At 33.1% G+C, this 27,038-nt stretch overlaps 1 protein-coding gene across 1 annotated transcript in view; it reads right to left on the reverse strand.

Annotated features, from left to right (window-relative positions):
• ANO2 (anoctamin 2) overlaps positions 1-27,038 on the reverse strand; it is a 484,690-nt gene that overhangs the window by 112,265 nt on the left and 345,387 nt on the right. The window contains exons 15-16 of the mRNA XM_052001239.1: positions 20,942-21,016; positions 7,113-7,308 (exon numbers count right to left, since the gene is read on the reverse strand). Of these exons, the coding sequence (XP_051857199.1) occupies positions 7,113-7,308; positions 20,942-21,016 (271 nt within the window). The remainder of the gene's footprint in view (positions 1-7,112; positions 7,309-20,941; positions 21,017-27,038) is intronic.

The following is a 27,038-nucleotide window of genomic DNA, read 5'->3' on the forward strand; positions in this document are numbered from 1 at the left end:
CTGCCATGAGGAAATGTTAGGTTATAGATGATGACTTATGTACAAATTTGGGTTAGTTCGGATGCCCTTAAACCTATCTTTTCTGATTCTGAGATTCTATGAGGTAGAGTGATTTGATTGTGGTTGCAGGTAGCCACTGGGATTTTCTGCTGCTCTGATTTCTGGTTCTTGGGTCCAACATCCTCCTCTTATTCTACCATCCACTAGAACAGTGATATCAAACTCAAAAACAAGGATATCACTGCTGGATGACTTAGTCAAATCAGATTAAAATATCCTTGGGAAATGTTTAATAAAATAAATAAAAATACACTACAATATAGATAATGTTAATTTGTGTTTTTCTATCACTGGGAATAGATTCTCCCTTTGGCCTCTATGACCTAGAACATGTCTTTTACTTCTTTTAAAAGTCCTATTTCTCAAAACAACTTCCAGTTTACTCAAATTATTCTTTCTTCCCCCAAAGGAAGCTGAATGGTCCCTCATGTGTGCTTGCTCAGGAAGTATGTTCTTGATCAGACTGGAGCTATAATGAATATGGCTCCTTTTGTCCCTAATACTCTGAGTCCAATAAACCTGGGCCACATTCAAACAAACACTTTCGCCCTTTATTCTAAAAACACATATTGTCCATATTTGGAGGAAAATTAGATCCATCCATTTACACCCAGAGCCTTGAAACATTATTCTTTAAAAAGCTATTTGATGTCCCAGAAGCCACTTGGGTCTTTGGTATTAATTCTGACTCCCACCCACCCCCTATTTCTCTCCTTATTAGTATTAACATAACATATTGCCTTCTTCAATGGGTAGAAAATAAATCACAACCATGCCAGAAAACTGACATTGATTGATACTGTTAGAGCAATTCATCTATCCTTGTTTTCAGCTGGAGAAAATCTAAATATTGGAATTGGAGTCTAAAACTTGAGTTTTTGTTCAAATGCAGTTTTAGTTTTGAACTAATTCACTATGTTATGATCTCAATTTTTCATGCACATAGTTTTCTGGTACAGATTTGTAATAACTAGAATTTCTTCTCTTATAACAAAACCCTGCTCAAAATTCACTTCCTACAAGAAGCCTTGTAGATGTAAGCATCCCTGACACTGGGTATGTTTATATTCTCAAATGTATTTCTATGGTACATTTCAAATGTTCTTGAATTTTTTTCTTGTGCTTTCTATTTCATCATCTAAACTGAGTTCCTTGACAGGAAGGTCATGTCACTCACTTCTTTAATGTTTCCTCAGAGACCATAGCATAGGAAAATTCAGGGAAGTTTAATTGCTGCCATTTGAACAACAGTGCTGATTAACCTACTGCTGCCACCAGACAAGAAGTCAGATCCAGAGTTTTACTTCAAACTCTGCTATTTGAATACCTGTGTGACCTTGGGGAAGCTATTTAATCTTCACTGAGCCTCAGTTCCTTTAGCTCTTCTTGATGGAATTGTTTGAATCTTTATATTTCAAAGAGGCCTATAAATGAAGCCTATAATTGTCTCTTTATGAAAACGTTGCTAAGACCCTCCATAGCTTCTGTGAGAAACAAATATCAAATATATAGTCCAAGGGGATTGGGCTTGATGAGAACTCCAAAGTTCCTAGATGATGTACTAGAGCTGGAAGGGCTTTAGAAGTCATGGATTCCAAACTATTTCATAGATGAGGAAAAAGAAGCACCGAGAGGTTAATTTGCTCAGAACTTGCTCAGAAAGATCTCAGAAATGCATCATATATGAGCTCACATTTAAATCTGCCTTCCTAATTCCACTGCCATAATCATTATTACAAGTAATGGCTATGAGTTTGCAAACTTGCATATGATGTTAAACTTAAGTATCTGAAGTGATATCATTGAATGAGACATTGCTGTAGGAGTGATATGTGTAGTGGATTAATTTAAGGTTATTAGTAAATTTACATTTATATGGAGCCTGATAGTCACAAAGCATTTTTACATACATTGGAATCATAGGAACATTGATTCAGAGCAAGAAAGGACCTTTGAAGTTATCTAGTTCAACCTGCCTCACTTTACAGATGAATAATTGAATTCTGCAGAGAATAACGGACATGCCCATGCTTCAAAATAGGCAGGAAGTAAAAAAAAAAAAAAAAAAAAAAAAAAAAAAAAAAAAAAGATTGAACCCTGAACCAAGATCTCTAACTCTTAATCTAGCATGCTTACCAATATCTCATTCAGGCCTTTTTCTATCCTCCTAATTGTCTTTCTGTTCCTTCTTAGTTTCCTTTGTGGGATCTTCACACAAGTGTTCCCTAATACTCTCTTCTGAGGCCTTTTTTGGTTTTCCCTTTATACATTTTGCTTGCTGATTTCATCAAATCCCATGAATTCAAGCATCATTTCTATGATCATACCTACTTATCCTACTTATTTGAGAAATGCAAATTTAAAAAATTTTGAGATAACACCTCAGACCAATCAGATTAGTTAGCATGACAGAAAAGGAAAAAGACAAATGCTAAAAGGAATGTGGAAAAATTGAGACACATGTACTGTTTGGTGGAGTTGTGAACTAGTCAAACCATTCTGGAGAACCATTTGGAATTATACCCAAAGGGATATAAACCGTGCATATTCTTTGACCCCAGATTACCACTATTAGGTCTATATCCAAAAAAAAGATAAAAGTAAAGGGGAAAGGACCTGTTTGTATAAACTTATTTATAGCTATTCTTTTTGTGGTAACAAAGAATTGGACATTGAGAAGATACTCATCAACTGAGGGATGACTGAATATGTTGTGGTATATGATTATGATGGAAAATATTGTACTATAAGAAATGAGAAGCATGATGGTTTCAGAAAGAAAAAAAAAAAACCTGGAAAGACTAATATGAACAGATGCAAAGGAAATAAGCAGAATCAACATTGTACACAGTAACAGCAATATTATAATGATTAACTGTGAAAGACTTAGTTATTCTCAGCAATATTCTGATCAAGACAATGATCCAAGATAATTCTAAAGGGCTAAAATGCAAAATGTTTTCTATCTTTATAGAACTGATGAACTCTGAGCGCAGATTAAAACAAAACATTTAAAAAACTTTATTTTTCTTGGGTTTTGTGTGTTTTATTTTGCAACATGGCTTATATAGAAGTATATTTTGCATGGCTTCTCATGTATAAATGATATCACATTGCCCTCCAAGGGGGGTGGTTTTTTAAAAATGAATGTTAAAAAATTTTACGTGTAATTTGGAAAAAAAATTATGAAATAAATAAAAGTACATTTTGAAAAAGATAACTAATAGCTGGAAAGGAGGGGAGGGAGGGAGGCAGGTAGGGAAGGGGAAGAGAAAGAAAAGAGAGAGGGAGGGAGAGGAAAGAGAAGAGGGACAGAGAGAGAGAAAGAGAGACAGAGACAGAGATAGAGATAGACAGAGACAGAGATAGATAGAGAGGCAGAGAGAGAGAGACACACACACACAGAGATTGATTGAGTCAATGTAGAAGCCACAAGACACATAGCAGAAACTGTCTTCTCATGTCTCTAATTTCTAGTTTATCCCTTTAGAAACTTCATGGACTTTCCCCTTGGGTGAGATCAGGACTTTTCTCTTTGATATAAAATATCTCATTCTCAGAAGGAAACCTCATTCACCCTTTGAATTTTTTGTCATATATTATCTTCTGTATAACTTCTATGTTTCAAGTTTATTACTTGTTTAAATAGGTTTTATCTCTATTCATATTTGTGATAGTTTTTTGTAACTAACATTTAGTATGAAGGAATCAAATTGAAGAATGAAAGCAAAGAGCTCTCTTCTCCCATTTTAAGGAATAGCAATAGAAAAATCAGAAAATTTTCTCAACCAATTATTTCACTAGACCAGCAATACTGAAAGGGCAGATATATATAATTCTAGTTCACCTCTCAGAGTTCAAGAATACAGTAACCAACTTTGAAGCTCTTTTCTAGATAAGAATAGAAGGTGAGCTTGGTGAGCAGTAGGATTCCAGAGATGACATTCAGTACATTCCCATGAATTATATGTCCTTATATTTAGGAAAAAAACATTTAGGCATATACACTTTATATTACCATGTACATATTTAATATTGAGAAGTCAATTAACCTCGCTAAATCTCAGGTTCCTCATGTATATAATGCTGCTAATAGTATTTCTAGTACTTCACAGTTTTTGATTGATTCAAAAGATACAATTTGTGGAAAATATTTTGCAAGTCCTTAAAGTCAGTTCTCTGTATTTCTCTGAATTCCTTCCTAGCACTCAAGCCTCAACTTAAATGTAGTATTTAAGGCAAAGAATACTCAAGACACTTAAATTCTAGAGGTTACAATTTTCTCATCTACAAAATGAGAGGGGATCATGGGATAATCCCTGTGATTGTGTATCATATCTTTCTTCTTTGAATACATAGAACATTCTGTATTACTCTTAGAAACTTGTCATATTTTAATTTGTATATATTTTTGCACAGATGTCATATTTTTTCTTCTAGATTAAATAATATGCTAGAGCTAGAGAAACAAATAATATGTTCCCAGTCTAATAATAATATCTAACATTTATATAGTGCTTACTATGTGCCAGGCTGCACTCAAAATGTTTTATAAATATTATTTTATTTTTACCTAGAACAGTATTTTGTACATAATAAACATTTAATAATGGATGTTGAATATTCTTTATTTCTTTCATACAGGAGCAGGTGTCTAGAAGAATTCCTCTAACCCCATATTTCTGTGATAAAGTTTGAGCTCCTTAAGAAAAAAGCTGTCTAGTTTCTTCAATTTATAGCCATAATATTTCTTGTAGTTCTTAGAATACAGTAAGTACTTATTTATTCATTTATTCAATAAATGTCAAAAAAGTTTTCTTCAGAAGTTAATTGTTATGGCATTATGTTAAAAAATCAAATAACATGAATTAATTTGCAGTTCAACTTTTTGTAAACTTGCTGATTTGGGCAGCTAATATGGATCCATACTTAACTAGACAAAGTCGAGACATATAAGAGAAAATTTATATCCATAAAGTTCTCAGGAGGACATGGAGTTCCAGAAAAAAAAAATTAAGTACAAGCAACATAATGGCTGTTTCAAACTAGGTTTGAAATCAGATGACTTGGTTTCTAATCCTGATTGCTACTTACTATAGCCAATAGAATATGTCTCTAAGTATTAATATTTAGCATCTTGCCTAGGATGTGGCGGGTTTAGTCAATATTCATTAAATAGAATTGAATGATTACTTATGCCACCTTGGGTAATTTATTTAATCTCTTCAGGACTTTTAATCCATTAGCTATAAAATTATAGAGTAAAATTATACTTGCCCATAATCACACAGCCAATGGTTGAAACCTGAAATCTGACTTCAGATCCAATGTTCTTTATGATTTAACTAATCTATAGAATATTTTAGAATTGAACTAAATACTCTTTTGACCAAGTGTAAGATGTGCACTAGTCTTGGGAGTCAGGAGTCACAGTGCTATATAAGACTTAAGTAAGTCATTTTATATGGGATCATAAGTCTAGAGCCAGAAGACTCTAACCCTCTAATTTAACCCTCTCATTTCACAGATGAGGAAACTGAGGCTCAATGAGACTAAGTGACTTGACCCCAATACACATAAGTAATAAGTTTGAGAATTGGGATTTAAAACCAGGATTCTAACTCTAGCATCAGTGAGCTTTCCATTGGACTTCTATACCCTTCCATATCTTTGGATTCAGACTTCTCAATCACAAGAAATGAAAGTGTTGAACTGAATGATACTGAATGTATCTGTAAGTGCAGGTTATGGAATACTATGAAGCTCCTTTTACCATTTCAGATGGAATTTATGGATCTACTTTCTTCCTACTTGTAAAATGGGGCATGGGGTGCTAAAATGAGAAATCACCTACAGACTCGTGGCTAGCCATGCCAGTGGTTCCTTAAGACTCCTCCTATTTCAATCCATTCTTCATTAAACAATCTCCTTAAAGCACATGTTTGACTATGTCACTCCTAGTCAATAAATCTGCTGATTCTATTATTTCTAGAATCATCTATTAAATCTTCTGTTTGGTACTCAAAATTCTTTATAACCTGCCTTACTTCCTTGCTTTCCAGGCTTTTAGCTTCCTTATACTCTCAAACACATCGGTTATGATCTAGTGACACTGGCCTCATAGTAGTTCCTCACACAAGACACTCCATCTCCTATTTCTAGTTATTTTCACTGACTGATTCCAAGCCCAGAATTCTCTCTTCCTCTATTTCTTGATTTCCTTCAAGTCTCAATTAAAATTCTATCTTCTATAGGAAACCTCTCTTTATTCCTCTTCATTTTAATGCCCTCCTTCAGAGGATTATTTCCAATTAATTTTACATATAGCTTGTTTAAATAAAGTTATTGATATATTATTGTCTACCCAGTTAGACTGTGCTTCTTGAAAATGGGAACTATCTTTTACTTTTCTTTGTATCCTCAGTTCCTGTACAGTATTTGGCAAATAATAGGTACTTAATAAATATTTATTGACTAAGTGAAATGCTGCACACAAAGAATTACATTAACAGAAGCTATTTTGATCATTATTATTATATCAAGATATTAAATGATCTTGCTTTTCTTTCTATTAGCAATGACCTAGAAAATCAAGGCAGTCTTTCTACATTCTTTGCCTAAAACATAAGTACAAATATTTGGTATAGTGGAAAGATTGGTAGACTAGGAATTAGTAAATCTGATTTTGAAAACTGATGTGGAGGCAAAATACTAGATTTGGTGTCAGAGTAACTGGACTTAAATGTTGGATTTGTTAAGTAGTTGTGTGATAATGGGCATCATATTTTCTAGGCATTATTTTCCTAATTTCTAAAGTTAAGTGATTTTCTTGATGAGCTCAAAGTTTCCTTTTAGTTCTAACATTAGACTTTTTGGATTGTTTGATAAACAGCCATAGCTCCTAACAGTCAAGGATTTAAGAACATTCACTGACATTAGCTATCAGTACTCAAAGAAGGCCACAATATAGTAGGAATATGTTGCAAACCATATGTAATAATAAAAGTAAAAAACAAAAAAAATCAATTTCTAATCATTGAGTGATATAATACCGATTTTGGTGAGCCATTTGGCTACAGCACCATAGATCTCATCCAAGATAAGGATGACCACCAGATTGATGATGACTGCCGTTGCTGTCACTGTTGCCCGGACGTTGGAGCGTGTAGCTTTGTTGAGAGATAGGGCAGCTGCGGTTGTAATTCGGTATACAATCACCCCAAAGACAATGGAGAATGTCAGTGCAATCTGTTGAGGAGACAAGCAGGGAGAGTAATCACTCAAACCCTAGCTCTGCTATTTGCTAGTTTATTATAAACATGAAGTTTCATATGAAAATAAGAGGAGGTTGAAGCTGATAACATCTGTCATTTCTTGTTTTAACTTTCTATTATTTAAATCTACTAGTAGACTCTTAGGGACAGAAAAAGTGGGGTGTGCACTAATGGATAGAAGAACCACACCAATAAGATAGAAGATCACTGGAGCATGAATAGTGAACAAGACAATGTATAATCAATATGTAATTATTACAGTCTTTCAGGCCATATGTAAATTCAGAGTTGAAAGAATCAATAGGAGCTGAAGTGATCATGCACGTCTTAATGGAAAAGTTAGGACTTGAACTGGTCTTTCAAAAATTAGCAGGATTTATATATTTTATGTATATAAACAGAGGTATTTTAAGGCATTGGGATAAAAATTGTGAATAAAGGTATAAAGTTAAGAAAATAGGTTATATTCATGGGGGAGGAGGAATAGAGGTGAGTCATTAAAATTGGGGGTATATGTTAGAAAGCAGTAGTACATATTTAAGTAACTAGGATGAATCCATATAATTAGAATTGAAACTTGTGAAATAGGAAATAGGGAGCCATGGAAGATTTTTGAGCTGGGGAGTAAACAGGAGCTAGAAATTTGAAGGAACAGGGTTTGTCAGGGAAGAAAAAAGAAGGAATCAGAATTTGTTTCTTCAAGCTTCAAACTAAACAAAAGAACATTTTCAGATTTCTTCTCCAACCAACTATTTGAAATGAAGAGCTCAGATTTCTCCATTTGGTGCAGAAATCACTTGCCGTGACGTTGACTTAAAGCTGCTGTTTTCAGAAGGGAAATTTTACCAGCCACTTGACCCCTGGGTGCCCTGTACTTCCTCTCTCTGGAAATTAAGAATAATAAGGGGTTCTGCTTGCCTGTAACCCCTCCCCCCAAAGCACACTCCCTCCCATCCCAAGGAAAGGACATTACTATGTATCAAGCACAGGAAAATTAGAAAAAGAAAGATGCCCCTGGACAGGACTAGTTTGAATTAGGATCCAATTTCTTAGCAAGCAAAATAATTCCCCTGTGTTTGAGTTGCCCTAAATTAGATTTAATTTTCAATTTGCATCACTGAAGCAAATTTTTCTTTTTTTGTGATCCTTCCTCTATAGTAAAGTCATACCTCTTTCCTTTAAGGGGATGATAGTGAAAAGCTAAGTGGAAGTCTGAGCAAATGAAGAAAGGAAAAGACAAGTGTCACTCTTATTCCATTATTGTGGACTAAGCAGGGACAAGAAGGAAAGAGATATTGTCCCTGGAGTGGAAGGTCATAGGAGATGAAGGGGACATTTTACTGTGTAGTTAGAAATCATTCTGGACTGGAGGAAGGACAGCAAAAGATTAGATGGAAAAAACATGGTTTTAGGAAGCCATTCTATATTGATGAACTACTCGGGGTGGGGGAGAAAGTAAAGATGGTAAACTGCCTTGAGGGTTAAGAAATAACTGCTATGTAAGTAGAAAAACCAGGATATGACATCACCATTCTCCAACAATGTAGACATTTTCACTTCCAATTCCTATGGGGTTGTCACTGCCAGACAGTAAAGGCCTGGAAAATGTGATGTGAGATTATTTTCCCCCAAAATCACTTTTGCAGTGATGGTTCACAGTGGTGCCGATGAAACAGGGGGAGATCTGAAGCTTACAATGGAAGAGGGTGATGTGGTTCTGGGTCAGAAAACAATGGCAGAAATCTCTCTTTTGCCAAAGGGATCTGGAGAGCCCTAACAGGAGCAAGGAGGGGTTAACCCACATTCTTCTTTCCCTTTAGTTTTTATCTTTTCTGAAAGTTCACAGAAAGGACTAAGCTCTGCTCAGAAAATCAAGATATCACATCTTATTTAGAGAAGGTCCTCTCACACTAACTCTGCTCACTGGATGCACAATCTACACATTTCTTGTCCTGCCCTCCCCCCCCAAAAGCCCAATTCATTTGCTTTGAGATCTCCTAAAGCTCTTGTTTTCTATACTTCTAATTTAGCATTTAATATATATTTCTTTGGAACCACAGAACCCTAATGCTAAAGAAGCATCAAAGAATGTTCCCTTGACCTAGAAGACCTTGACTCAGTTCCAGCTATGCCATTAACTAGATATATGAAGTCTTATCAGTCATATGTTATAATTTAACTTCTCTGAGACTTAATTTTTTCAAAATAAAATGTATATAATGATACTTATATTATCTTATCTATGTTAAGGGGATTTTTCTTAAGATCAAATAAGATTACATATATAATATGCAAAAGCAACATATAATATATATATGTATGTGTATATATGTGTATATTTATATATATATATAATAAGACAGTTATGTGCAGTAGATAGTAATGAAGTCTTGAGTGTGGCTGGCAGAGAAAGAATGAAATATTGATGGAATTGCTCCATGAGTAAGAGATTGATGGGAATCAGTTTAGCCTCATGTCCCGTTCACCCTCTGGAGATTTTCCGATCAGAAAACTGAGTTATGTCAAACACCTGAAGCTCACCTTCTTTGGAGGTAGAAGGAAGCCCAATCTTGCTGTATTCAACAAAGAAATACCAATCATGTTCCTGAGATTAAATTTCTCCTACAAATCTGCCTATAGCCCGCATCATCTTTATTAGATCCCTTTAGATCAGTCTATCATGGCACTCTACCTCAGAATCTTTCCCCTTCCTCCTTCACCCATGTGATGGTAGTATCTCTCTTCTCACCCCTCCCCTTATGCCTTATGGTGTCTTTCTTCTTATAAATAACTACTCTTTTAGGGTGCTATAAGTTCCTTTCAGGATTTAGCCTTCCAGCTAAGGTCATCCCCAACCTCATGGGGTGTTCCCTTTCTCCTGGGTAATTGTAAGTTCCACTGTGGAACTTGTCTTTTCCATTATTAATTATTAAAACCTCTTTCCTTGTTATATGCTCTTCCAACTCTATTTAATATTTCTGGTGTATATTACATTTCCTCATTTTGTCTGTAATCTGTTCTCCTAAATAAACCTATCTTTTGCCAAAGAGAATCGCCATTGTGAATTCTTCACAAGATGGAACCCCAACATTTGGCCCTCTCCTAAATCACATCATCTGGTGCCTGAGCCTACAAATCATTTCATTTGCAACACCAGTCACACTAGATAGAACTCATTAAGTCAGTAAGACTCATCTTTTGGAGTTCGAACCTGGCCTCAAGATACTTACCTACCTCTGTGACCCTAGACAAGTCACTTAACCGTGTTTGCCTCAGTTCCTCATCTGTGAAAATAAGCTGGAGAAGAAAGTGGGAGTATCTCTGCCCAGAAAACCCCAAACAGGGACACAAAGAGTTGGACACAACTGAAACAACCGAACAATATACAGGATTTAAAGTGTTTGTGTCCATTAAGTGTTAGACAAAGTGACCTATTATTTTTAAGCCATGTTAATTCAGTCCAATTTCTTTCCACCTTGGCATATAACGGGCTTAGTTCCTACAGTTTTTCAGTCACAAACTAGGATTTGAACCCAACTCTTTTGACCCCCAATCCTGTGCTTTAATACTAATATTAATTTAAATGTTATTCATGATCACTTTTTGTACATACTCTGTCCTTCAAATTAGACTAGGAACATGTTGTGGGATAGAATTATGGCTTACATGCTTTGTTTTGCCCATTGTATCTAGCATAATGCATTAAAAAGGCAAACAGTATATGTTTATTGACAATAATCTCTCTTCTACCATGTAGACATTCATCAACAACCAGTAACACAAATGTGGTGAGAAAGAACTCTTTATAAAATAGGGAGGTATGCCTAAACAATAGTTTGCTTGATAAATATATAGGGGCTTTTAAGAAATATAAGTTGGATGCACATGAATAGCATGATACAATGATCAAGAAAGCTAATATTACCTTAGGCTAAGGCTACAGAAAGACAGGCATAGTACTCGGGACTTATACTCCTATAGTATTTTACTCTATTCAGACCACATTTTAAATACTGTGTTAAGTTTTGCGTCCTACATTTACAAAGGCTACTGATAAACTGATGAGAATCCAGAGAGTAGTCTTCAAGATGGCAGACCACAAGATTCTGCTATTTGCAGATTGGTTGAAAGACTGTTCAGTCCTAAGAAAAGATGATCTTGGAAAGACAAAATGACTGCTTTGTACTTGAAGGATTATCATGTGGAACATGAATTATACTTGGTATGAGAGGGCAGAACTACACACATATATATATACAAAAATGAACAAAGAATGAACACAAAGAAAATTTTCTAAGTATTAAAGTCATGCATCAGTGAATTGGGCTATTTGAGAAGTAGTTGTTTTCCCCTTCCCTCGCAAAGGATGATGTTGAATTATCCAGTATGTCATCAAAGGGGTTTTTGTTCAGTTATGATCTCTGTTTTCTAACATCTGAGGGCTCTCTTGACTGAGATTTTATGTTGGAGATACTAATCTAAAAGATACCACCTAATTCAGAGTTGTGAGAAAACTGCTTTGTAAATATTTGTGTGCTTTATAAACATGAATTATTATTAGCCTTCCCAGAATTTGACATCATGATCTCATTTCTATGATAGACAAATGATGAATCAATAAAAATTCATATTTACATGGCACTTTAAGATTCTCAAAGAGCTTTCCTCAACACATACTTGTGAAAGTATTATTGTTCTTACATAGCCAGTATCTGAAACAGCACTTGGCCAATTCATTAACTCAACAAGCATTTATTAATTGTCTACAATGTGTCAGATATTGTACTGTGTCTTGGGGATACAATAACAAACAAAAAACCTTGTCCCTTAACTCAAGAAACTCACATCCTATTAGGAGAAAACAATTTAGACACAGTCAACATACAGTATAACAATTATTCTTGCAACCAAGAGGATCAGAAAAGATTCCATAAAGGGATAGTACTTGAGCTGAGCCTCGTTAAGGATTTTAACAAACTCAAGTGAGGCAGTAGTGCTTTTCTGACAAAGAGTGGAATATTTGTAAAGGTTTGGAGATAGAAGATGAAACACCATATACAGGAAAGAGGAGTAATATTGTTACGCTGGAACATAAAGTGAGTGAAAGAGAGTAATATATATTAAGTTTAGAAAGGTAAGATGAAGTCAATTTGTTAGTGGTTTGTAAATGTCAAAAATAGGATATATAGCTAAGAACTTCCAGTTAAGATGATAGCAAAAAAAGTGATGGAAGGTAAGTTCTCTCCCAAATACTTCAACAATGAGCTAAAAATGGAACAGATAAAAATAATGATTAAGAAATCCAAAAATTAACAAAAATAAGCTGCTTCATCCGGCATAGGAATATACCAAAATATAACCTGAAGCCATGAGCACTGAAAGAGGCATCCAGCCAGGAATGCCAGCTGTAGCTTAGGGGAATAAGCAAAGCTGCAAAGGGGAAAAAAATGACTTAGTCACAAGGATTAAAAGATTACTAGAGGAAAGTGAAGCAAGAGACTTAAAAATATAATTATAAATTAAATATTAGCCCTGGAAGAAAGAATTAGGAGAATATATAGCTCAGAACAGAAAATAGAAAGCCTTACCCAAGAAATAGATTTCCTGAAAATTAGGATAATACAAATAGAACTCAATGGCACCATAAGACAAGACATATTAGAACAAAATCAAAGGAATGAAAAAAAGAAAGTGTAAGATATCTGCTGTCAAGAACAATTGACCTGGAAAATGAAATAAGAAAAAATAACTTTTAAGAATCCTCAAATTCCCTTAAAACCATTAGCAGAAAATAAAGCCTAGAGATAATTTATTTCAAGAAATCATAAATGAAAACTGTTTAGATTTATTGGAACCAAGGAATAAAGTAAAAATAGAAAGAATCCATCAAGAAACTTCTGAAAGAAATGCCAAAATAAAAACTTCCAAGGGCTAGAGTCCAAATGCAAAAGTTTCAGGACAAAGAAAAAAAAATACTGTAAACAACCAGGAAGAAAGAATTCAAAATTCAGGAATCACAGTCAGGATCACAGGAGACTTAATGGCAACCAGTAGAAAGTGGAGGGAAAGTCCAGGAATATTGATATCCCAAAAAATAAATGCTTATAACCAAGAAGTATCACATAAAAGTGAATATGATTATACTACAGGGAGTAGATGGATCTTTAATGAAATAGAAGCCTTCAATTATTTCTATAAAAATTAAAATTCAATAGAAACATTAGAAGCCTTTTCAATAAGGACAAGGACGTTAATTGTCTATCAATATTTGATATAATTCTAGAGAGCCTAGTTATACCAATAAGACAAGAAAAAATATAGAAGTAATAAGCAAGAGGACATAAAATTACTGAATTTTTCAGATGGCATTATAGTCTATCTGAAAGAACTGTGGAGATAAAATTCAAATTAATTGAAACATTTGAAAACCAGCAAATTAATAAACTATATCCACAAAATATATGTAAATTGGGACAGCTAGGTGATACAGTTATAGAGCACCAGCCCTCAAGTCAGGAGGACTTGAGTTCAAATGTGACCTCAGACACTGAACACTTCCTAGCTGTGTGACCTGGACAAATCACTTAATCCAATTGCCTCAGCCCTAAAATGATGATTTATGTGTGTGTGTGTGTGTGTGTGTGTGTGTGTGTGTGTAATCCATATGTTTATACAATTCCAAAACAACCCAGCAAGAAGAAGAAATAGAAAAATAAATTTTTAAAAAATAACCACAAACATCAATAATAGGAGAGATATGAACTGCTCATGGTTGAGCCATCCCAAAATAATAAAAATGACATTAATCCTAAATTAACTTCCTTATTGCTTGTCATATCAATCAAATCACTAAAAGATAACTTTATAGAGCTATAAATAATCAAATTCATCTGGAAAAACAAAATATCAAGAATCTCAAAGGAAATTATAAAAATAGTGGGAAATAAGGGGACCTAACTGTATCAGATCTCAAACTATAAAGCAGTATACTTCAAAATTATATAGTGCTAATTAAAAATTTAAAAAACTTGATCAGTGTGACATAATATGAACACAAAATAGAGAAGCAAGTGAATATGGTTTGAGAAACTTGAAAACCTGGGGTATAAAGATTTAGTATTCAGCAAAAAACTGCACAGAATGGAAAGTGATATATCAGAAATAGGTTTTAATCAGCAATGTATAATACAATAAGTTCCAAATGAATACATGACCTTGATAATAAAACTTACATCTTTTGAACTACAAATATAACGAATGGAGAAAGTTATTTTAAAAGTCAAAGAGAAAGGAAGAGTATGAGGGGTTAAGCTATGGTGGCCTCTATGTAAGGGAAAAAGAAAAAAACCAGATAAGATAAGAGGTAGTATAATAGATTTAAGTGGATGAATTTGGAGTCAGGAAGTCTTACATTTGCATCTCACACTTACTTTCTATATGATCCTAGGCTAGTCAATCAAACTAGAAATATTGCCTTCAGAATCTTGACCATCCAAATTTATACAGTCCTCAATCTTTTTTTTTTTTTTTGCAAAAATAAGTCATTAAACTTTTAATTTATTTGTTCAAAAAAAGAAAGAAATTAAGTTGTAAAAATAGAAATTGTACATGGTAAATTCACAATAAAATGGAAATAAAAAAGTTGTTTATTTCTAGACAAGTGAAAATTTTAAAGAAATTGATAGATGATTTTTTTTTATATTTTTGTTTTCTCCAGTTACATTTAAAACAATTTTTTACATTTATTTTTAAAACTTTGAATTTCAGATTCTCTTCATTATCTCCAACCCCCATTAAGAAAGTACATGTGAAATTATGCAAAACATTTCCATAAAAATTATGTTGTGAAAGAAAACATAGATCTCCTCCTAAAAAATTCCTCAAGAAAAAGAGACAGACAGAAACAGAGACAGAGAGACAGAGAAACAGAGAGTGTCCTCAATCTTGAAATCCTTTAACCTATTGTTTTCTAGTTTCTTATTTTGTTCCAAATGCCAAATAGTCAACATCTACTTTCTCTGCTCCTTTTCATATGTTGTTGAACCCCACTGGAGGAAGAAACAATTATGGTGGACTACACAGCTTTTTTTTAAAGACTTTTTTTCTTCCTTCAGCTGCATTATTTTTTTTAATAACTTTTTATTGACAGAACCCATGCCAGGGTAATTTTTTACAGCATTATCCCTTGCACTCACTTCTGTTCTGATTTTTTTCCTCCCTCCCTCCCCCCCTCCCCCCACCCCCTCCTCCAGATGGCAAGCAGTCCTTTACATGTTGAATAGGTTACAGTATATCCTAGATACAATATATGTGTGCAGAACCGAACAGTTTTCTTGTTGCACAGGGAGAATTGAATTCAGAAGGTATAAATAACCCGGGAAGTAAAACAAAAATGCAAGCAGTTACTATTTATTTCCCAGTGTTCTTTCTTTGGGTGTAGCTGCTTCTGTCCATCCTTGATTAATTGAAACTGAATTAGCTCTCTTTATCGAAGAGATCTACTTCCATCAGAATACATCCTCAAACAGTATTGTTGTTGAGGTATATAATGATCTCCTGGTTCTGCTCATTTCACTTAGCATCAGTTCATGTAAGTCTCGCCAGTCCTCTCTGTATTCATCCCACTGGTCATTCCTTACAGAACAATAATATTCTATAACATTCATATACCACAATTTACTCACACATTCTCTAATTGATGGGCATCCATTCATTTTCCAGCTTCTAGCCACTACAAACAGGGCTGCCACAAACATTTTGGCACATACAGTCCCTCTCCCTTCTTTAGTATCTCTTTGGGGTATAAGCCCAGTAGAAACACTGCTGGATCAAAGGATATGCACAGTTTGATATGCATTATTCTTTCTACCTTTTTTATTAGTAGTCTTGCCTCAATTTTCATTGCAGGGGGTTGAAGGGAAGGCCATCTATAATGAATTCCCTCTCTTCTCAAATTCTATACTTCTTAGCATTATCCTCTATTTTTTTATTCTATTTTCAACTCTATGCTGATGATGCCAAAATTGACATATCCTTTTTTTTTTTTTTTTTTTTAATTTTCAGCTTTTAGTCTTGCATCTGAAGAAGCTTGGTTTGGCATTTAAAGTTATTCTTGTTATGGCTATATCTTATCTTTCTGTATTGATTACACATTACTCCCACACTCATCCTATCCACCTTCAGCCAAGCAAATCTTTCTGCTGCCAATAAACGATATTCTGTCTTCCCCATGCTTTGTACAAACTATCCCCTATGTCTTGAATCTCTGCCTCTTTGAAGTCCTACCTCTTTTCAAGGCTCTGCTTAAAGCTATCTCCTTTAAGATATCTATCTTTAAGATATTCATTAAGCTCTTAGTGACTGGTCTTGAATCATTTTATTTATTTTGTATATTGCACAGTGTTGTTGCTGTCCAGGAGATCAAGATACTTGGAAATAGTGCTGTCTGATAGAAGTTTTCCAGTATTCCAGATTGATTCCTGCTGAAGAGTTTGCCTTGAACCTATAACTGACTGGCTAGACTCTGACTAACAAATGAGCTGCTTTCCTCCTGAGAAATTATAGGGAAGAGTAGAAGAGTACAGCAAAAAGTGATAGCCAAAGGCAGTGCCATGTTATAAGCAGAAATAGATTCCAAGATTGATACTAGAACATGCATGAAATTATGAGGGCTGTAATTATTTCATAGCCAAACCCCCACAGGACTTCATGTCCTATACTTTCCTACTTTGTCTCTTATGATAAATGTGAATATATATTGCATTGCTAATGCAGAAGAGGGAAGCAACCATAGAACAGTCAAGAGAGAATTAAAACTGTGGTACTTTTTTTTTTTTTTAACCAGCAACCCACTAGCAGCATAGAGGGGAAATTTATTTGGATTCCTTATAAAAGAAAGTCAACAGGAGGCTGAACTAGATGAATAATGGAGGAGAGGTCTTAACTATTTTGTTTCCCATTATTTTCAATGGTTCTGCTTAAAAGGAAAACCATACCTTTAGAAAAAGGAAGAACCAAGAAAGTAGCTAAAAGAAAAAATTATGCCCAAGGGGGAAATGGTTCTACTCCTGCAAACCTGGGGGAGGCACATCCCAGGGAATGATAGCTTTGTTCATCAGTACATAATAACACTACAACAGTCCACCACTACCACATATATGTGTTCTGTACTTTTCTGTGAACTTGTACTCTCCCTCTAAATCGGGACCATCTAATCTGAGTCCTCCATTAAGCTGGAAAAGAAGTATAATCATAGTTCCCTTGGGATGCTCAGTTCAAACTTCTCCCAGGGCTGGTCATCAGGCAAAATGTAAGAATTCTGAATGTCTTGGCTCATGGCCTGGGAGCTGGAAAATGGAATCTATTGCTAATTTGAACTCAGCAAGGTTGGTGCTTTGTCTAGTTCCTAAAAAAAACCTTTGACCTCGAAACTCTTCTAGTAACAGCTAACCTAACATAAAACATGGTTAATGGAATGCACAGACATCTTGGGAAAGAATCAGTTTCACATTGTACTTTTCATTCCTTGCACATGCTCCCTATTTGCATACTGTAAAACCTGAGCACCAAGTTCTGCTACTATTCTGCCATATCACATCCTGTTTCTCTTTCCCTCCTCTAGTAGGACTGAGGCTTTGGGTGGGAGAGAAGAGGTGGAAGAAGAATGAGACTTCCAGGGTCTTGGAGAGTATAATGATTACAGCCACTTGACAATGTTATGCCTTTTATTATGAAATGTGTTCTTTGATTTTTAAGTCCTTTTTATCTATTGATTCTGTTAGCAATAAAAGTGCTGCATTTAGTACTAGCACAATGGTGTAAGTTTTTGGGGAAAACCAACTCTCTTAAGACAAGTTTCCATCATTAGTCCTCCTAAAACACAATATATTCAAAAATTGAGGGAAATAACCAGTCAGTGGGAGCTCATTTCAATTGAGTAGAGCCACAAATATAGATACACCTAGAAAACAAATGATGCTCTATAGACAGAGGAGAATTAAAGAACAGAAATGTGCTGATTCAGGTAACCATAGAACATTTGGCATTTAATACTGCCCCAGTGGGGCAGGCCCCAATAGTGAGTGTGGAATCATCAGCACCACCTGGTGGTTAAATAAGCCTTTAGCTAAAGCCCAGATTTCAATAGGGAGAAAATTGAAAAGAAAACAGGATGTTAGTTTCCACACTGGATGATAATGAACTTTATCACTTTTTTTTTTCTATATTACCCTCTTGCCAGTGCTATCAACCCTAATAATGTTTCAAGACATTAGACCTTGACCTAGTGGAGCCTGGAACTGTTAATGAATTAGAAACTAATCATTCTGATCAATTCTGATGGATGTGGCCATCTTCAGCAATGAGATGAGCCAAATCAGTTCCAATAGAGCAGTAATGAATTGAACCAGATACACCCAGGGAAAGAACTTTGGGAGATGATTATGAATCACTACACAGAATTCCCAATCCCTCTATTTTTGTCTGCCTGCATTTTTTATTTCCTTCACAGACTAATTGTACACTATTTCAAAGTCCGATTCTTTTTATACAGCAAATTAACTGTTTGGACATGTATATATATATTGTATTTAATTTATACTTTAACATATTTAACATGTATTGGTCAACCTGCTATTGGGTAAGGAGGGAAAAAGTTGGAACAAAAGGATTTACAACTGTCAATGCTGAAAAATTATCTATGCATATAACTTGTAAATAAAAAGCTATAAAATTAAAAAAATAAAAAAATAAAAATAAACTAATCATTCAAAGGTAGAGAGGGAGTTTATAGATTTGATCCTTCTGAGTTACTTATATACTTATTCCACACACCCTTATTTTCTTATATCATTATTTTTTCAAATTTGAAAAAAAGTTAGATACTAAGTTTCTTGGACAATGCTATAAATTCTCTTTAATACATGTAATAGTAAACAAGTACTGAAAACTTTCTACTCTCCTAATATTTCCACCACTCTGACCTCCTATAAGGAGATTCCTAGTAAGCCAAATAAAGAAATCAATAATCTTAACCAACAGTCTGGCCTACAAAACTTATTACCAAATCAATTCAAATTAATTAGATTCAATTTAATGTAGTATTGAGAACCTACAAATACGCCTGGTACTGAGCTAAGTACCATAAAGGTTACCAAAAAGTATGTGACATTGTTTTTATTCTCAAGTTCCATGATGGGGGAGGTTACATCTAATCTGAACTCTATATCTAGCACTTAGGAGTTATATTACATGCTAATTAAATGTTTGTTGGAAAGGATAAATGGATGATGGCAATGAAAATATGAAAACTGGAGGTTATAGCCAATGATCATTCACAAGTAATCTAGTGAAATTTTCTCAATGCCAGGAATTCTACCATTTTTTTTCCTCTTTCCTCCTTCCCATAATTTAATATATAGTCCTGCCTAGAAATCTCTTCAGGTTATACTATCAGTTCCTGAAACAAATTTATTATTTCCTATATTTATGCATTTTTCCAGGTCATTCACCATACAAAAAATGGATTTCCTTATCTTATGCCTTGTCAAAATTTTTCTTGACTTTATTTTTATTTTTTATTTCTTTTTAATACACATTGCTTTATGAATCAGGTTGGGAGAAAAAAGTAAGAAAAAGGAGGAAAACCATGAGAGAGAGAAAAAAGAAAAAGAAAAAAGAAGTTAACCTAGCATGTGTTGATTTGCATTTACTCTCTTTAGTTCTTTTTCTGGATGCAGATGGTATTTTCTGTCCAAAGTCTATTGGGATTGCCTTAGATCAGTGAACCACTAAGAAGAACCAAGTCTTTCGTAGTTGATCATCATACATTCTTGCTGTTATTGTGTACCATGTGTTCCTGGTTCTGCTTGTTTTGCTTAGTATGTTTTTCTTGACTTAATAAAAAGGGCATTTCCCTGAAAAACTTTTGTTGATTCTCCTAGATATTTACTCTCTCAAAATTATCTGACATAATTTTCTGAATGATTGCGTGCCTTAGAAAGGACTTCAGCAATCCAGTCAAATATGGATTCAAAAAACCTTCTGCATAATACTTACATTTGGGAAATTATTATCCCAAGATGCTTTCTGACATGAAAACACAGTTGTTATTTTTTTAAATATCAGTTTCTCCTGGTGATACTATAACATTGCAAACCATGGAATACCATGATATCTGAAGAATCAGATCTGTCAGCAAAGCAAAAGCCAATGTAAAAATGTATGCTGCAACACATTCCCAGTGTTCCCAGATAATCTATGTGCAAGAAATAAGGAACATAGTAGCATTTAGATTTATATGATAGGAAAATGACTGGGAGAGGGTAGTCATTTAACAATAGGGAGAAATAACTATATAACTTAAAAATAATTTAGGAATTTTAGCACATTAGCACATAAAATGGACAATAATAAAGATGAATATATAAGTATTCTGTATTTTTGTGAATATGTATATAAATATATGTGTGTATATATTTATAGATTTAGAGATACTCTCCAGAATGCTTAATATAATGTTTTGCAGATGGTAGTCAAATAATAAATATATATTTTTGAACTGAGCTAAATTCTGGCTTCTTGAGAATTCAAAGATTCAAGGACATTACCATGAACATGATTGAAGCAAAGTTCATCAAATACCCAGGGAAACGATCTTTCCAAGTCAACTTGTCATCATCATCCTACAAAGAAATATAAAAATTGGGACAAACATCAGCAAACAAATCTACATGATCTGTTCAAATGATAACAATTTTGAATTTAAATATTATTCTGCATGTAATTATTATTTTGCTAATATTTTAGATTTTAATTAACTTGTACATAAACATCTAATATATCTATTCCATCACCTCTCTATCAAGAGTAGAAAGAATTTTTCTCTTTACATTATGAAATCATGTTTGTTCATTACATTGATCATGATTCTGAATACTTTTAGAAAAAAAAAGTTATTTCCCTTTATATTATTGCAGTCATTATATAAACTGTTCTGTTGGTTCTTCTCATTTCACTATGCAATAGATCACACACGTCTTCACAAATTTCTCTGAATCTATCCACTTCATCATACTTGAAATAAAATAATATTCCTTTATACTTACGTGCCATAATTTGTTCAGCTATTCCCCAAATGATATACACCCATTTTATCTCCCAATATTTGATACAACCAAAAATGTTACTGTGAATATTTTTGTACATAATATTTTTTTCTCTGTCTTTGACCTCCATGCAATAAATGCATATTAGTAATATGATTAAATTAAAGGGTATACACAATGCATTAAGTGATCCTTTGATAATATGATTGAGATGACACTTAATCTACAAATTAATTTAGGTGGTTTTATTACATTAATACTGACCAATGTAATTAGCAATTGCTTCCTCAATTATTTAAGATCATTTATTTTTATAAACAGCATTTTGTAGTTATATATATATAATTTTTCTGTATCTTGGTAAGTAAGTTCCCAGATATGTATTCTACAGTTATTCTGAAATGAATTTCTTTTCCTATTTCATTTGGGGTGAATCGTGTATTTAAAACGGGTAATGATTTTCGGGAATGTATTTTGCAACCTGCTACCTTATTGTTTATCAATTATTTTAATTACTTTCAGTTGAATTTTCAGGATTCTCTAAGTAAAATGTCATCTCAATAACAATAGTTTTGTTTCTTATACCATCTGCTTATTTCTAGAATTCTATTTCTTATCTTATTGGTATAGATAACATTTCCAGAACTATATCAAATAAAAATGATGACAATAGATATTATTGCTTTGTCTCAAAACTTATTGGAAAAGTCTCTAGCATTTTTCAGTTACAGATAATGATGTGTTAGGTCTTGGTTTTAAATCATATTATAGAAAATTACATTTATTCCTATACTTCAAAATATATAATTTTTATCCATAAGTGGATGCTGTATTTTGTCCAAATTTTTCCCTAATTTATTGGTATAACTAGGTGATTTATATTATTTTCATTGTTTATAAGAATATTAGGTAAACAATTTGCTGAACTAATTGAAGAATTACAGATTTAAATCCAACCTGGTCATAGCATATAATCTTTTAAAATATGTCACTATCTTCTTTGCTAATATTTTATTTGATATCTTTACATAAACATTCATTAGCAGTTGACCTATAGTTTTTCTTCTTTGTTTTCTCTCACTTTGTTTTATGTATCAGGACCATATTAGTCTCATAAAAGGAGTTTGCTAGGAAGCCCTTTCTTTTCTTTTCACAATATTATAATACTAGAGTTAATCTTTTTGTATTTTTGATATAATTTACTTATAAATTCATCTACCTTTTTTTTTCATTGTGAACTTACTTGTAGCTCTTTTTATATCTGAGATTAAATTATTTAAATACTCAATTTCTTTTTGTTAATCTTTTTATTTTACATATTTTTATAAATATTCCTTCATTTCACTTGTCAGTTCTGTTGGCATATAATTGGGGAAATATTTTCTAATAATTTCCTTTTCTTTTCAACTTTATTCTAAGTTCTGTTTTCTTCTTTTTTGAATATGGATACTTGGTTTTCCTCTTTTTTTTCCCTCCCTTACAATTTAGCTGTCTGTTTTAATATTTTTTAATTGGTTACTTTGTCAGTTTATTTTTTTGTTTTCAATTTCATTAATTTCTTAAGTTCCAAAAAATTAACATTGTTTTTAATTTAATTAAAAATATTTGGTTTTCTGGGGGATTTGAGTTTTATTATATTTATATTTGTATTTATTTTATTATTTTTCTATTTTGTTCATTAAAATGGTTAGAGATATATAGTTTCCTTTAATGACTGTTTTGGCTGCAAGCTAAAAGTTTTAGCATATTGTCAGATCATTGTTATTTTCTTTAAGAAAATTATATCTTTTTATGATTTCTTTCCTTGAGTCACAAAGTCTTTATGATTATACCCTATTTTTTTCATTTAAGTTTGAGTGCTTTCTTCAAATGACATTTTAAAAATTGTATTTGTTATTCCATTGTTAAAACAAATGATATATTAAAGATTTCTGCTTTTCTGCATTGGCTTATGAATTTTTAATGTTCAAGTAATTGCTCGATTTTTATAAAAGTATAACGTGTCTGAACTATACATGTAATTTGTTGATTCTCATTCTGTAATCACCAGAAACCAATCATATCTATTTTTTTCTAAAATTTTATTTAAGAACCTTATACATTTTTATTAGTTTTTATTAAGACATAAAATGGCTAGTGAAGATCTCCAGTTACTGTATTTTGTTATATATCTTTCCTTATAATTCAATTAGCTTTCATTTAAATATCTGGATATTATACTGTTTGATCTATATAAGTATTAACAGTATTACTTTAAGGATAATGTAGTTTCCCTGTTTATCTTTTTTAACCATGTCTTTTTTTTTTTAATGTTGTCTCACATGAAATAAGGATTTTTATCTTTTTTATAATTGCCTGATATAAAAATTTTACTTCAGTCCCTAATTTTGACTTTCAGTGACTCATTATATTTTACATGTGATTCTTTTAAATAACAATATCAATATTGTTGAATTCTTCTTTCTAATCCATTTGGCTACCTTCCTCTATTTTCTAAGTGAGTTTATCCTACTTGTATTAATGGTTGTGACTATTAACTGTCCTTTTTTTTTCTTCCATCATATCTTATAATATTTACATTCCTCCTTCCTTTCATAAGGAAGAATAAGATAGGGAAAGTGATGAAATTGACATAGTAATCTATACTTTAAAGTGATAAAATTGTTTTCTTCAACCACATCTTGTTTCACGACATTTACACCTTGATTACTGTTCTTACTTTGTATTTGGAAGATGTACTATGTGGCAAAGTACTATGTTAGACCCTGGGGCTGTGCAGATAAAAATAAAACAATCTCTTGCTCTTAAGGATCTTACATTCTATCAGGGGAAACAACATGTACACATGTAAACAGAATAAATACAAATGTAGTAGTTTAGAGAGAGAGAACAGTGGGGGAAGGGGGGTAATCATCAAGTAGAAGATAGTTTAAAAGGAGGGAAGGCTGTTAAAAATAGTATTATTCCACTGTGTACAATGGAAGGATAAGATAGTTGAATAGAAATGCTGAAGCATAGTATGTTGTTGATGAATATGAGAGAGTAAAGCATTATGCTATAGAGGGAAGCTTTAGAAGCTCTGTGTGCCTTTCTGGTCTAATACGGATACTAGGAAGGAGGGAAAGATATGAATTGTAAAAGGAATTCTTGGAAGAAATAGGATTTCAAAGAGGATAATTTGGAAGATATAGTTAAGAAATCGGAATGGAAAAGAAAAAATAACTTATTTTTTCCTTATGCATAGGCAAACCCCCAAACCATGAAAGCCCAAAGATCTATGGGAATTGGAGTAGTGTGACATAGGAAAAAGGATACTTTATATGGAATCAGAAAACCCAGCTTGAGATACAGCTCTGACTTTGAACAATTCACTATATTTCTATCACCTTTGGTTTTCTTATCTATAAAATGAGGATAATAGTACTTGCTGTCAAAGTATTATTTCCTAGCATACTTATAAGGATAAAAAAAAAATAATGCATTTAAAGAGCTCTTATAAAACTTAAAGTACCATATAAATGTCAGTTGTTACTGTCATGTGACAAATTATTCCAGAAATCAGCACCAGGGATAATGAATCTAATGCATTTTTGAGTCCAGATGCAGCCCATTGTGTGCATAAATTACACTGGGTGTGGGCACTGTAATTTAAGGTGGAGATAAATAATTCAGATTGTCAGCACTGTAAATTAACACACCTGCTGGGATAGGATAGTATGGGAAGGGGTGGAGGTATGAGGAGGGGGTTCCTGACTGTTTTAATGCATTTCTGAAAAAGGGCTGATGCTCTTAAAATAGTCTGTTATGAGAACTTAGCTTCTGATTCCATAGAATCAAAGCATCCCAAAATCTAAAGACTGGAAAACAACTCAGAAGCATCCTATCAAAAATTCTAAAATAAACCCCATACAAGTAGTTTTTAAAGTTTGTGCTAAGACCTCCAATGAGAGAATATACTATGTTTGACAGTTGTCTAGTTCACTTTGGGATGGATTAAATTATTAGGAAATTTTAGAAATTTAATTCCTTTCAAGTTCTATACATTGTTTCTACTTATTTGTGTCAAATTTATTCCCTCTTCTAAATAAGGACCGAAAGTCACAGAATTTGAGACTTGGATAAGAATTCAGTGTCTATTTGCTTCAACTTGGATTTAAAAGAAATCTTCACTATGACTTGAAAAGTGATCATCCAGTTTCTGCTTGAAGATCTCCAAAGAGAGAAAACTTATTACTTTCTAAAACAAGCCATTCCAATGTTGAACAGCTAAATTTTTAATAAAGTTTTTCTTACATGTCAGATCTGAATTTCCTTTTTCCCCTCCACTTTCAACTTGTTCCTGGTTCAAATCTAATTAATTCATTTTCCTTATATTAACTCAGTGGTTCTCAAAGTATGGTCTAGAAAATCCTGGGGATCTCTGAAGCCCTTTTAGAGGGTCTACAAATTCAAAAATAGTTTTTATTTCCAATATGGTAAATGTCTATAAATATAATACAGATAAACAAAAACTCTTTGGCGAGATCCTCAATGATTTTTAATAGGATAAAGATATTGAAACAAAAGTTTGAGAACCACTGTATTAGCTGTTCAACATCTGGAAGATGGCTATCATGTATCATCTTACTTTGTCTTCTCTTTTCTAGATTAAATATCCCCAATTCAACTAATGTGATTTAGAAGTGCTTCACCATCTTGAATGTCCACCTATGATCACTCTCCACCTATGAATGTTCTGCTAAAGTTGCCACATCAGCAAATGAACACAAACACTCCCATTGTGATCTGATGATCACAGAGCAAGAAACTCTCCCCTCCATATACCTTGAATCTATATTGTTCTGAATATGACTAATACATTAGCTATGTATTCCAATTCATATTTCTGAGTCATTTTGAGTTTGCAATCTACATAGAAAACCCTCAAATAATTTTGAAATAACTTTCCCTTTAAATTTGCCTTTTTAAACTTATATTTGAGAAGTTTATTGTTTGTATCTTAAGGTGATTTTATTTTTACCTTTAATATATTGTCTCTTATTATGGTACCAGGCTTATTAGCTATCTTTCCAACTTTTGTATCTATAAATATGCATTATTACTAGCATGCTATCTGTACCTTCATACAAGCCACTGTTAAAAAAAAAAAAAAAGCTAAACAGTCACATGGTTAAGCATAGACTTGTGAGGTACTCTACTAGGTACCTCCTCCCAAATAGACACTGAAGAAGTATTCATTATATTCTTTTTCTTCGGGTTATAGTAGAACAAACATTGGTTCTGAAGTCAAAGAACCAGAGTTCAAATCTGGCTTCTTACTCTTACTAACTATATGAACTTGGACAAGTCACTTGACTCAAGTTTCAGTTTTCTCATCTGTAAAATGAATGGGTTGAACCTCTAAAGTTCCATCCAGCCCTACATCTATGGGCCTACATATGTGAAAAAAAGTATCATGTTTATTCTAAGTCTTTTCTTCTTTTCATCCTAAGCCTATACATCTTCCAGACTTTTCATCCTTTCACCACCTTAATTATCTCTCACAGAAATATTTCGGCCAAATCTGTATCTTTCTGAAAGTATGCTTAGAAATGATTAC

Source organism: Antechinus flavipes, chromosome 5 (assembly GCF_016432865.1).
Source record: "Antechinus flavipes isolate AdamAnt ecotype Samford, QLD, Australia chromosome 5, AdamAnt_v2, whole genome shotgun sequence".
Taxonomy (NCBI): Eukaryota; Metazoa; Chordata; class Mammalia; order Dasyuromorphia; family Dasyuridae; genus Antechinus; species Antechinus flavipes.